This window comes from Cynara cardunculus (assembly GCF_001531365.2).
Source record: "Cynara cardunculus var. scolymus isolate 2C chromosome LG 13, CcrdV1, whole genome shotgun sequence".
Taxonomy (NCBI): domain Eukaryota; kingdom Viridiplantae; phylum Streptophyta; class Magnoliopsida; order Asterales; family Asteraceae; genus Cynara; species Cynara cardunculus.
Window position 1 is genome coordinate 651,703 of NC_037540.1, and position 13,827 is coordinate 665,529.

The following is a 13,827-nucleotide window of genomic DNA, read 5'->3' on the forward strand; positions in this document are numbered from 1 at the left end:
TGGGACAAAAAATGCATTTTTTCAGTTCCCCCAAAAATAGGTGAATAAAATGAAGAAGATTTAGTCATTTAGACAAGATTGATAAATTACTAAACTAACCATGTCAATTCTTTCACTCGTGTACCTCACTCTTAACTCGTCCTATCCTATTTAGTCCAGTCTCATCCGCATATACCCAATGTCGTCTAAGTAAACAAAGGCCAATCTGTTATAATCTTTAATCGAATGTTCAAAATACGACCCGCGTTTCATAGGTGATAAAAACAACTTGCACTTCGCATACATCATTTCGCTAACTAAATTTATATAAACTTTATAACTTCTTACAGCTAAAAAGGGTTACCTTTTGGTGTTCAACTTGATTTCATATGCTTCATACAGTCTTCAATATGATCAGCAGCAGCATAGTTATTCTTCTGCTTGATTTCATCCAGAAGCAACGAACATGTATAATATCTCGGTCTAATATCTTTAGCAATCATCTCCTGAAAGAAATGATAAGCCCAATCACATTTGTTCGCCCTACATAAACCATGGATCAAGAGAGTGTATGTAGACAAATCAAGGCTCAAATGATGCTTATCGATCATTTCATCCAACATTAATCCCAACCATACATCCGTTCTTCCAGTTCTAAAGCACAGCTTCAGTAGCGGATTATACGAATGGATATCCGGTCTACAGTTCTGCGAATTTTCCATATTCCTAAGCATATTTATAGCTTCTTCATCCTGACCATGATGACAAAACATTGAAATCATCGAGTTATAAGTAGATGTATTCGGCACAACGCCAAAACTCGGCATTTCAACCTCAAACACATTACGAGCCTCTTGAACTCGGCCAGATTTTGCTAGAGCATGAATCAACGCATTGTAAAAGAGCGTATCAGGTTTACATCCGACAGATTTCATTTTCTCGGGTATTTCCAGTGCTTCCTCAAATTTCTCTGATTTTGTTAAATAACACATGATGATGGTGAAGGTTACAACATTAGCAGGGCAACCTTGAGCTTCCATTTCATCTAGTAGCTCGTAGACTTTATCAAAGTTGGAATGCCGACAATATGATTCGATAATGGTTGAATAACTGATAACAGATGGATTACAACCATTTCCTTTCATTTCTTGAATTGTCCAATGTGCTTCATCAACCCGGTTAACCTTACACCATCCATGAATAAATATGTTATAAGTATGAGCAGTTGGTGGGATGTATGATTTCAGCTCCAAGAAAATCTTGCGAGCCTGCTCAACTTTATTTTCTTTGCAGAGGGTGTCAAGTATGAGATTCATGGATTCGGTATTCTTCTCCAATCCAAATCTTTCTAGTTCATCAAATATGATAACAGCATCTTCCCATTTTCCCGCCCCACAGAGCCTTCTCATGACCTTGGCTATACTACCAATCGTAACTTGATGATGCTGACGCATTTGCTCGACCAGTGCCCTCATCTTTTCCATCTGCTTCATTTTCCCTAATATGTCCACCATCATCTCATATGACTCCGATAATGGTGTATACTCTGGGTGTGATTCTGCCCATTTAAATACGCCCAATGCAGACTTCCAATCATCTTTAAATCGATGAAGAAGCTGAAAAACAAGATTGTGAGAGATGGGTATAGTGCTACAAGCTTGATCATGCATGAGAGAGTGAAAAATTTCATCATCACTTCGTCCAGATTGAACTTTTGCAATAACAATGTCAATGTTTCCAGGTGAGCCAGAAGAGCACGTTTCTTGGTTGGCGAATGCATTGCTGGTGAATCGGAACAATTTGAACCCAGTAGGTAAGAACAAATTCAAATGATGACGAGCAGAATATGCAGAGGCATATATCACATAAGATCCAACAACAGAGAGACTTTTTTCACAGCGACTCTTGGCGTAGATGAACATGAAGCGGGTGAGAGAAGAGTATTGCTAAAGTGGCAATTCTGCAATTCCCATAAGATTGAAGTTATTTTAACAATTTCAATCTGAATTCCAAACATAATGCACATTTATCTCATTCTTTGTATCTATGATATGAGGGAAACCACGAAAATAATTCGAAAGCATCATATACTGAATCCAAGAATGCATTAAGCCATAATTGATATAGTTGGGCCAGGGAGCAACCATAGTAGTACCATAAGCAAATATCACTATCAAGTTGTTAGCAGCTTAACAAGCTTAATAAGACTCGCAGCTTATTCGGTCAGCCATACATGAATTTTTGGTAGTGGCTTAATGATATAGAAAATGGCTTATTCAGTGAACTTCTACGGGGGAGCTTTACGCAAAAAAAAAAACCAAGTTTTTTCCAAACATTCCCCTCCCCAGGGGCGGAGCCAGGAATTTGTACGGGGGAGCACCATATGATGTAGAATTAAAATAAACACAAGTATTAGGATCCACGAATTTGACAAGACCTTTTCACTGGATATGCTCTACGAACTTGATCACGAATATTAGGATTGTAATCCAAAATCCTAATCCACAATCAAGGGTTGGTCGGAAGTTGGGGTAAGTTGATTTCCATATGACTTTGTTTACAACTATCAACATTAATCTTATCAGGCATAGATGACTCCTAAGAATTAAACTAATTAATAAACACAACAAATCTGAATGGAACTAAGTCAAAAAGACTGTAAAATTCCCTTATTTAGAACACATGAATCAATCTAAATTATTCCACTACAAGTATTAGAAAAGTTCTATGCATAATCATAATGAAATATTACAATTGAATAGAAATGGTTCATAGCGTCATACGATAATTATTGAGGGATTAAAATAACTATTTAATAGAAAATGGACATATAGCATTTATCATAATGGAAGAACAAATTAGGAAGAAGCACTTAACTAGTTAATTGATATAATTTTAAAAATCATAAAGCCCTAACCTGAAGCAGAACCGGTGGGGAAGGTGTGAAAGGCATCAAGCTTCAGAGGGCATCATAAAAAACAGAAATAGAACCCAATTGAAGAGGGTATACACTTGTAGTTAAGGTCTTGAAGATGGTGTAAAGGGGGATAGATCAGAGAGGCAGAGCATTGCAGCCAAATGGTGGTTCGATCGGTGGAAAGGGGTTGGATTGGGAGCCTGGGCATAAAGCTCGGGTCTATAACAATAATAAAGGATCCAACATTCATTCAAGTGAACTACCCAATTACTTATACAACACCAGTGACCAGTCAAAGTTTACACTACTAATCATTTCATCAAACACCTTATATGCAAGATACAAACTCAAGCTTGTAATTTTCTTGGAACCCAAGGGGTCTGAAATGGAATCATGCCATTCAAACCCATATTCAAGCTGCTATTTCACATGATAAACAACAATGTTTCTACTGACGACTAAGATTTTGAAAAAAACGAGTGCTATTCCTTCTTCCTTGTAATAATCAACCATATTCAAATAGTAATCAGCTCAATGATCAAAGTCGGCTAGTGATGCACAAATTAGAGTTTTATTGGGCATCTTACTCTGAAGTCTGATGTATTCAACTCCGAGGTTTGAGCAATGTGCATCAAAGATTCATTCGCAAAGGCGTCGTTTGTCCGCGTAGAAGGTAGAGAACAGACGGGTCTTGGGTTTTTATAGGCTATATATGATTATTTCCGACCCGACCCAACCAAGTATTAAAATAATTTTCCCTCATTAATAATTTAATGTTTTTATCATCTATAATTTAGGGGTTGTTTATTTATCTCATAATAGTTTCATCAAGAAACAACCTCTGAATCTTTAAAAGGTGAATCTTGTTTGGCAAAAAAAAGTTCCTCTCTTAATAATTCTAAACTCTCTGGATAATTTTGTATCATGAACCTTCCTTAACCATTAAGCGTCATAATTTTATTGTAAACAATTACCAAACAATTATATTTACTTTTGCATTATATCATGAGAGACTCTTAATCATTCTAACCACTTAATTATTATGTACCAAACCATTCAACAACTGTTAAAGAGCCTCTTACTTCTTATTTTATTCAATAATCGAACTTATAACCACATTCTTGATGTTAGCATCACTTTACCTTTTTTTTTAAATTGAATCAACAGTCAAAAATATGAAATCAAACAATATTAGAAATGAAGTTTAACAAACAAGTGTTAACATAAGAACTTAATTATAAAAATAAGTTTTACAAGTTACACTTAAAATAAGAATCGAATTTAAAAAATGATTAAAAAATGAATTTGGTTGAAAATAATTGACTATTTTAGTCAATTTTCTTAATATTTATCAAAAAAATCTTTCATCTTTATTCGAGACCAAACGTAGATTCTAAAAGCCATATGCAATCAATCACACGTCAGAACTAGGGTTGCTCAAAAACTCGACCAATCCGATCAACCCAACCTAATACGAAATAACTCAACACGAAGCAACTCGATATCTAATCGAGTTGTAAAATTGTCAAACTGTATATATTGGGTTGATTCTTGGTTACTAGTATTTGAACCCAGTTCAAGCCAATGAACCCGATATCATTTTATTTATTGGATTTAATATGATTGTTGAATTTATATTAATATGTATATTAGACAATTACACTTTCATGTATGCTCTTCATATACACACATTTTCAATCTATTCACATTTTTATATAGCTCATTCACATATATGTTCAGTAACTGTGAACATATATACGTAAACTGAGAAAATTAGCATAATGTGATGTACCTAAGAATTATGAATAAGTTGTATCAAATGATTGATGATGAAAAAAATTATAAGTAGAGAAATAACATATTCTATGTTAAAATAATATTTTAATGTACCAAGGTATCAACTCGACTAACCCGTACGGATTGGGTTGCACTTTGGTTCGAGTTGAGTTAAGATTTTTCAAACCGCAAACATTAGGTTGAGTTATTCAAATTACTCAAACTCAATCAACTCAACCCATGAACACCCCCTAACCACAACCCCTTCAGTTGTCGACATCATAGTTATATATTATAGAGAATATATAACAAACATTCATTATCATCATACTAGCAGGTTGTTTATTAATTCGAGTCAAAAAATATTTTGGTTACTGACTGAGATAAGTTGGTAAGCCAAGAGAGAATCTTATTTAGTTGATTGGTCATTTACCGACTTGTTTTGGAAACCTTGATAATTTTTTAAAAACGTTTCGTGAATTTATTTATTCGGTGATTACGTATTGGTTTTGCTTTCAATAAATAAACACCAACAAAGGAAAGGAACAAACAATGGATGGATGGAACAAAGCTATAATTTGTTGTGAAATTGAATACAATGAAGAAGGGTTTTTTACTAAACAAAAGGAAGCAGACAATGTTTTCCTAGCGAAAAAGAGCCTTACTATAATACTACTACATCATTAGACTTGGAACATTACAACATGTACCAAACGTTATTCCAAGAACTAGTAGTATCCCAAAACCTTGTACAACAGATTCCGGTTATTCCAACTCAAAAACATAACCAAAAAATCGCAACCCAAGCCTTCGTCTCAAGGACCATCCATTTAGGCTTCCACGGATGCAATGTGGCAAATCAAGTCAACAACACGGGAGCTGCAAAACATGATACAAATGGTCAATAAATAAATAGCATGTCACAACAATAAGAGTAATGGTTCTCGTTGAGACCAGTCTTTTTTCACGAGACCTGCTGCGAAGGCACAGAAACACTAAACCTTCGGTGTTTTTGCGGCAAAGGCTCAGTGTCTTTTTTGTACCTTCACAGTGTTTACAAGTCGCTTTCTATATAATTAAGCCACTGCTAAACAGAGTTTACATACAGCTGACTGAGTCAGCTGAGTCTCGTTGAGCTGCTAGCAAACAGGCTCCAAGTCGTAAAAGGTTGGGATAAGAGAGAGAGAAACTATGCAAGTTGTAGTACCTGTATCCCCATTCGTTGTCATACCACGAGACAAGTTTCACAAAGTTGTCGTTCAAAGCAATCCCAGCCTTGGCATCGAAGATGCTTGATCTGCTGTCACCGATGAAATCTGTGGATACAACATCTTCTTCGATGTATCCCAAAATACCCTTCAGCTTGCCTTCTGATTCCTCTCTGAAAGAATGAATCCCAAAAGTTAATTTAAATTATCGCTAGAATTACAAGCATCCGATCTTTAATAATTAATCAAACACTTACTTAATAGCAGCCTTGATCTGCTCGTAAGTAGCCTTCTTCTCAAGTCTCACAGTCAAGTCAACAACTGAGACATCTACGGTTGGTACACGGAAGGACATTCCAGTCAATTTGCCGTTAAGAACTGGCAACACTTTGCCAACAGCCTACACAAACAGAATGTCGGTAAATCGACTGTTTCCAACTCCACAAATGACATAATTAGCCGAGTAATCTACCAAATCAGTAGTAGGGTTATACGCTCATCAAAATCCAATGTCTTTTTGGTTATTAGTTAGTTTTATGAAGTTTAAACGTGGATCCTTAAATGGTTGTAAAGTTGTATCGTTTATATCTCAATTCTATTGATAAGAAATCAATCTATTTACCTTGGCAGCTCCGGTGCTGCTGGGAATAATGTTGAAAGAAGCAGCTCTTCCACCTCTCCAGTCCTTCGATGATGGACCATCAACGGTCTTTTGAGTGGCTGAAATGTGTTGGAAAGAAATTAAATCTATTTCACATTTTTTACTCATCAATAATGAGTGATGTAGATACAACCAACTGAAAGGCTACATACCAGTAATGGAATGAACTGTGGTCATAAGACCCTCAACAATACCAAACCTGTCATTGATAACCTGAAAATCATACAAAGTGAAAGCATAAGAAACAAATAGAATCAAGCTGAATATGAAAGGGAAACACAACATATTTTTTCCAATACCCACATAAATTACTTGAGTGACAATCCAGATATATACCAAATGAACTGCTATAATACCTTGGCCAAAGGAGCAAGGCAGTTGGTTGTGCAGCTAGCATTTGAAACAATGTTAAGCTCGGGTTTGTATTCCTTCTCGTTGACACCAACGACAAACATGGGAGCATCCTTGCTAGGAGCAGAGATGATGACCTTCTTTGCACCTCCCTATCCATACAAAAAAATCAAAGTCAATCTAGTCTATCTTCGTGTAAAGGAACCAAATGGATATTTATAGATCAAGCAGCACCTACACTGAAATACATCTAGGTTCTTGCAACCATGGCCAAATAAAGGCAGCTCGCATAAAAGGTAAACACAACTGAACTTCCCAATAAGATCTTTTGTTCGCAAATTCCAAAATGAAATAAAGTAAAGTGAAGCAAAACTCGGGATGTTCTATAGTCAAAGTTGTGCCTAATGCTTAATCTAACTATCAGGTACTATATTAGAGAAAGACTCAATATGCCCAATATCTAAAGCATAAATCAATTCAGACCTTTAAGTGAGCAGCAGCCTTGTCCTTGTCTGTGAAGACTCCAGTGGATTCCACCACAAAGTCGGCTCCGACTGAACCCCATGGGATTTCTTCTGGGTTCCTAACATCACAAAAGGACAATTAATTTACCCAATTTAAGGAACAAAAAAGTTTCCAAACAGGTGATTTTAATCCTTAAACGGATCTTACCTGAAGCCGAAAACAGCGACTGGGGCCTCACCGAAGAGAAGGGTCTTCTCATCCTTGATCTTAAGTTCATTATGCTTCCATTGGCCATGAACACTGTCGTACTTGAACATGTATGTCTACAAGCAAAATATCTCAGTAAACTCTTTGCAGGTTGATGAAATCATGAAACCAAACATTTACATCCAAATTGTGGCACCATGGCAGATTTGAGTATTGTCATGACTTCGATTTACTTTAACCCGCGCAAATGAACTCATATTGAAATTACTTAGACGAAATAGCATTCACAATCAAATTTAATTATGATCCATGGTTATTATTTGCATCCAAACACAAACTGCTTACACATATTTAACTGAATGACTCTTCAGTATGATTTTCAGTTCTATTCAATAACAACAACTATGCAACCTTGTTTACCATTTAAATAGCACAATATCATCTTCTTGCAAAAACAGATATCACGACATATGTATATGATTCCAAAACATATGTTCAAAGAAATCACATTCACACGAGGCAAACATATTATTCGTGCACCGTAATAAATGGATCTTTACCAACAAAAAGCTCAAATGATACTATTGCAAGCATACTTTGACCTCATCAAACACTAAATGCATCCAAATCTCACGTTGCATCCATGTAAATGTAAACCGAACGGTAACGTGCTACCATTTTGATTATAACACCACCTCAAGACTCTCAAATGAACGATATAGTGATGTTTGCTGCATCTGAGTAATTTTTTTCACAAAACGAAACGGACAGACAGATATCAATTATTTTACCTAACATATATACCAATATATAGTGAGATCAAGTCCTGTATAAACCCAGACATTTATATCGTGTTGATCTAAACAAAGTGACGTACTACTATAGTATGTGATCCTCAGCATCATTTTTTTAATATAAGATCGCCTTCATGATCTACTATTCACCAGTGAACGACTAGAAGTAAGCAAGCATCATTTACAGACCGAATCCGATGTAAACATAAGCACTTGCATCGTAATCAAAACAAACACACACACAGATGAGAGTACCATGTAGTCAGTGGAGATAAAAGGATCGTTAACAGCAACAAGCTCAACATCATCTCTCTGAAGTGCAACTCTAGCAACTAAACGACCGATTCTTCCAAATCCTATAACATATCAACCAGATCCAATGAATCAATAACCAAAAAAACCAACACGAGCACAAAAACAGATCAAACAATGATAAAAATCAATCAAAAACTTACCGTTGATTCCGATCTTAATCTTCTTGTCAGATCCTGCAAATCCAAAAAAACGAATACACATTAATCAAATCAAAACATATATGATTATGTATGAAAAGCAAAAAGGAATGAATGATTGGAGAAATTACCCATGGCGATTGAGTAGAGTTTGAAAGGGTTTTAGAGAGATAAGAAATGGTGAATAATGAGTGTGAGAATAAAAGGGATTGGGGCTGGTGGTATATAAAGCTTGGGCGGACGAACCGATGGCGGTAGGTCACGTTTCAATTTACTGTCTTGGAGAAAAAGAAAAGGAAACGGAGGTTAAGGTTTTTGAAAAACAGCCGTTGGAAATAAATGGAATATTCTACGGATTATTCCTTCGTCAAATCACGTCTTTTTAATTTCAATTATCAATTCCTTTCCCCGAAAACCATGTCGATTTTTTTGTAATAATAGCTTTAAAAATTATTTGGAAAAGAATTAATCAAAATAAAAATAAATAAACCAAAAACAGGTGGATTTCTTGTGTTTCGATGGGCCCAAAGGCTAGAAATCAAAGTAAACTTGTCTTCATGTCCATATCTAAGCCGTTGTTTTTGTTTAATGGTTTTGTATAAAATAATTAGGTGGACAGAATAATTAATAGACTCTTATGATATAGTGTAAAATAAAACATAATTGTTTAGTAGACATGACAAACAAGGTAAGGATAGGGTTGATTTTGTAAACCCCAGCTCCGATCATGATTCTTGATTAAACCTCTATCAATCCTCAGTCAAACCCATGAAGAATTGGGTTTATAACCCCCATTAACCTTTGTGAATGGCTCTATTATAAGTTTTTGTTTAATATATTATTTTAAACTTTTATAGTAATGGATGGGATCCATCTAATATTTTAATAAACATGAACTAAAAACAAGATCTTAAAATATTTTTATTTATATACATATTTATATACATATTTATTTATATTTTATTTATTAGTTGGATCTCTGATCAAATGTAATTGAACTGAATCGGTTCGATTTTATTTTATTGTAGGTTGTCATCAGAAAACCGACTAATCCAACTTTAATGTTGAAATTCTGGATCTGATATAGAAATGGCAATGGGTCGAGTTTGTGCTGGTTATTGGTATCCCCATCCCCGAAACAATAACTAAATTGTTCCCCGTAACCTCCTGATCCCCATCGGGTCCTTGGATTTCTCCGATCTCCATCGGGGAACCCGTTAAGGGTAAAACTCCATATTTCTTGTTGGTTTCCTCGTTCACCGTTGATTATACCCGAACCAGAACCGATCTGAAAAAAATTGCAATATGTTAATTTTCACAACTGAAAGTAAATTACAAATTTTTTGAAGATGTAAGTCTAAATAACTCAAATATAATCAAACCAATTACAAACAATGTTTTATATTACAATATAAAAATAAACATAAATTCAAATATCATACAACTAACATCACGCTCACGATTAGAAAAATAAATTAAACTTTCTCGTGATCCTTACTTGGGATATTGATACGAAGTGAATAAAAGTATTTTAAAATTTAATGTTGGTGTCTTCTTTTAATGATATTATATATAGGTATGTGTATAAATTAAAATTAATATATATACACATACCGCACCAAGCCGGGCCGGTCATCACCGTCCCCGCCCTCGTCCTCATCCCAATCTCCGAATATATCCCCGATTCCCGTCCCATCTCCAACTAGAAAGTTTCGATTTTTGCCATCGGTTTTGGTTTTTTTGCTCTAATCAGATCCAATCTAATTACAAATAAATATCTAACTATAATCAACCAGTTTTAATTATATCGGTGGATTCTAATTAGATCATATCTACAGAATTATTTTTATTTAAAAAGGTGAAGTTATTTTTTAATGAAAAATAAGGGAAGGAACATGCACTTTGACTTTATTTTCTCAATAATGCATTTGAAAAAGGAAAGTGATTATTTTTCTTGAATTTAATTTTTAATCAAGAAAATTAAAAACTCCGACAAATAAATCTAGTGGTGCATGTTCTTTCACCTTCTAGTTACAAATTAATTACAGAAGTGGTTCTTCAACTTTTAAGTTTCATTAAAAAAGCTCCAAAAATAAAAAATAAAACTCGTTTCATATCACACCCAACCCTTATTCGTTGTTCTTACTGTTAGTTCGACTACTGAATTAAAATACAAATCAATATAAGTTAAACAAAAATATTGATTCTAATTCAACAATAGCATAAGTAGGGGTGTTCATCTAGTAAGGGAAACCGAACAAATCCAATCATCCATTGGATGTTAGATTTTGCTAACCGGTCCGATCTGATTAACATGAGATAACTGATCCAATTCAATCCAATGGATGATTGGATCGATTCGGTTTCATCCATTGGATACGATGGATGATTGGAGTTTGCCAATCGATCCGATCCAATTAACATTGGATAACCGATCCAATTGATGATTGGATTGATTCGGTTTCATCCATTGGATACTTTTATTAGATATCTAATGGATGATCCGTTGGGATTGGATCCATCCTGTGTGTTAATTCAATCTAATTCTTCAACAATGATACAAAATGATTAAATCACTTTTAGTATGTGTTAACACCAACACAAGAGAAGTTAAAAGTTCAAAACCTCACATAAAATCAAATTATGATTTAAGCAATTTGAAAATAAGTTAATTGAACGATGGTTGGATTGACAACTGGATGGTTATCGGATGATTAATTGGATGTTGATCGGTTCGGTTCGATTTTGGTCGGGTTTGGACTGTCATCTCGCACCGACCAATCCAAATTGGATGTTTAAATTTTCAATCCGATTCGATGCGATTATACTCGAATATTTAATTATGGTCGATCGATTCTAATTAAATCAGTCGGTTTCAATTGGATCGGTTGATTTTCTGTACACTTCGATATATAATGATGAATTTTGTATTTGTAGCTACAATAATTGTATTTTTTATTTATAAAAAAAAAAAGTCAAAAATCCAACACCCACAAAATCAAAAACGAGAGTGGAGTTTGTGGTTGGACATGTTCCTTTAAACCGGCGTGACGCTTGACATCACCCATAACCTAATAATTCCAATTAAAATCTAATTTTTAATTATTTTTTTATCATATTAAATAATTATAATATTTTCCATTTTATTTTTCTCCTAAATTAAAATGAATCGTATATTTATATTTAAAAAATTCCCATTTTGATTTCCTAAACTCAATATTCGTATGTCATAAATAATAAATCAATATACATACACACATATATACAAAATCAATAGAGACAATGTAATATTTAGAGTAAATTACGGATTTGGTCCATGTGGTTTGTGGTTTTTTACAAAAATGCCCCTAAACCTCATTTTGTAACAGATTGATCCATCCTCTCTAAACGGTCGTTATCTTTTTCCGTTAACTATATTTAGATCAGGACCAAAATAGTCATTTCCCCTTTTTCTAAATACTTTCCATTTTCTTTTTTATATATTAACTCTCAGTCTCTCTCTCCCCGATAGAAACCCACCCCTCGTCCCCACCCCTTAAACCCCTCGGTGTGGCCTCCGATGACATCTCCTTTGATAACATCTTCGGCGTCACCTCCGCCCCCACTGCAAAAAATGACTCCACCCACACTATGGAGTATGGAGTTTGTGTTTGCTAGAGGGACCAACACCTCTAGCCACATGCCACTATCATCGACATGCAACCTTCCTCCTGAATTCTCCATCGACCTCCATCACCGTCATTGGCTCTGTAAAGCATCCACGGTTATGAAAACCCACCAACTTGAACCCAAGGGTTCAAACCTCACATTCGGTGAGGATGGTGTGTGAGTTTATTTGTTTGATTTACCGTATATAAATACTAAAAGCATAACACCCCATCACTATCATTTGCTCAATGAACTTTGCAACTCTCGACAACTTCGTTTCAAACACACACACACGTGGAGGTAAGTGATGGTGGGTTGAGTTGGCCGGTGAAGGTGATCTCCACTCTTGTATGCACATTAGAATGAGATACCTTAGATTAATCTTCATATCAAACACGATTCATGAGTGAGTTTGATATTAAAGATGATCAATAGTCCAAATTCTTTCTTATGTTTATCATCTTAACTCTCTTTCTTACATGATTATTCGTCTATAGTTAATTACCTATTTGGTCCTTACGATTTAGAGTTTCTTACAAAATTAAGAAAAAGACAAAAAAAAAAGGACAAAATGTAAAAACAAACAAAAAAATTAATGTTAAAACACTGAAAATAGTAAAATGACGAAAATGTGCTTAAGGTTACTAGAGGAACTGGATGACCGTTCGAAGGAGGGACAAATTCATTACAAACTAACATATAACAAGTCCTAATCTGTAATAAACGAAGTTTATAAATCATTTTCGTAAAAACCACGAAACAACATGAACCAAATCCGTAATTTACTCTAATATTTAATAAGAGCTTTCTAGATGCTCCTAGAACATTGACTAATTTGAAGGAAGAAAACAAAATTTTGAAAACTAATTAAAATTGATTAGTTTGAAAGAAGAAAATAGAAATTCGAATACGAATTGAACATGATCAATTTTGACACATGACCTGAGAATATTATTCATATAGACTTATAGAGAGAGAAAGAGACAAGTCATTAAATACAAATCATCTATATTTGTATAAATCGTTAAAACCATAAACATCCGTCGATTTCGTTGTTTAATTTTATGAAATTTTTTCATGAAATTGTTTAATCTTATGAAATTGTTTCATATAATTTTTTTTTGATGAAGTTGTTTCATATATGGAAATGAAATTGTTTTATATAATACTTATGCAATTTTAATGAAACTGTTTCTTGTAATTATCTAAAATTAACATAATGGAGATGATAATATCCATAATTAACACCCTACACAATAAAAATGATTAATCAACCTCTCATAATTACAAAAAAATGAACAAAATAAAAAGTTATGATTGATTGAACGAGTTTTGTACAATTTATACAAATAATGTGGCTTGCAAAGTA

General features: G+C 34.3%; 2 protein-coding genes across 3 annotated transcripts; both read right to left on the minus strand.

The window, feature by feature from the left end:
* Positions 1–221: 221 nt before the first annotated feature.
* Positions 222–1,933, minus strand: LOC112525382 (pentatricopeptide repeat-containing protein At3g04130, mitochondrial). The gene has a single exon (XM_025135496.1). It carries the CDS (start codon positions 1,899–1,901, stop codon positions 354–356), a length of 1,548 nt encoding a protein of 515 aa, XP_024991264.1. The 5' UTR covers positions 1,902–1,933; the 3' UTR covers positions 222–353.
* Positions 1,934–5,230: 3,297 nt separating this feature from the next.
* LOC112524683 (glyceraldehyde-3-phosphate dehydrogenase, cytosolic-like) lies at positions 5,231–9,012 on the minus strand. 2 transcript variants are annotated; one of them, XM_025134624.1, is made up of 11 exons: positions 8,942–9,012; positions 8,814–8,846; positions 8,614–8,714; positions 7,565–7,680; positions 7,376–7,475; positions 6,898–7,044; positions 6,694–6,754; positions 6,503–6,600; positions 6,138–6,280; positions 5,880–6,053; positions 5,231–5,551 (listed from the first exon to the last, which is right to left on the minus strand). In XM_025134624.1, the coding sequence occupies exons 1-11, from the start codon at positions 8,943–8,945 to the stop codon at positions 5,503–5,505; spliced, it is 1,026 nt and encodes a 341-aa protein (XP_024990392.1). In that variant the 5' UTR covers positions 8,946–9,012; the 3' UTR covers positions 5,231–5,502. The 2 variants fall into 2 exon arrangements, with proteins under 2 accessions (XP_024990392.1, XP_024990391.1); XM_025134623.1 differs by lacking the exon at positions 8,942–9,012 and having other exon boundaries at positions 8,814–8,935.
* Positions 9,013–13,827: the final 4,815 nt, after the last annotated feature.

Coding starts and splice junctions, on each gene's coding strand:
- LOC112525382 (XM_025135496.1), bottom strand. CDS start 1,901: ATGTTCATCTACGCCAAGAGTCGCTGTGAAAAAAGTCTCTCTGTTGTT.
- LOC112524683 (XM_025134623.1), bottom strand. CDS start 8,874: ATGTGTATTCGTTTTTTTGGATTTGCAGGATCTGACAAGAAGATTAAG. Junction 7,045..7,375: donor AGGCTGCTGCTCACTTAAAG/GTCTGAATTGAT, acceptor TTGTATGGATAG/GGAGGTGCAAAGAAGGTCAT. Junction 6,601..6,693: donor CACAGTTCATTCCATTACTG/GTATGTAGCCTT, acceptor AACACATTTCAG/CCACTCAAAAGACCGTTGAT.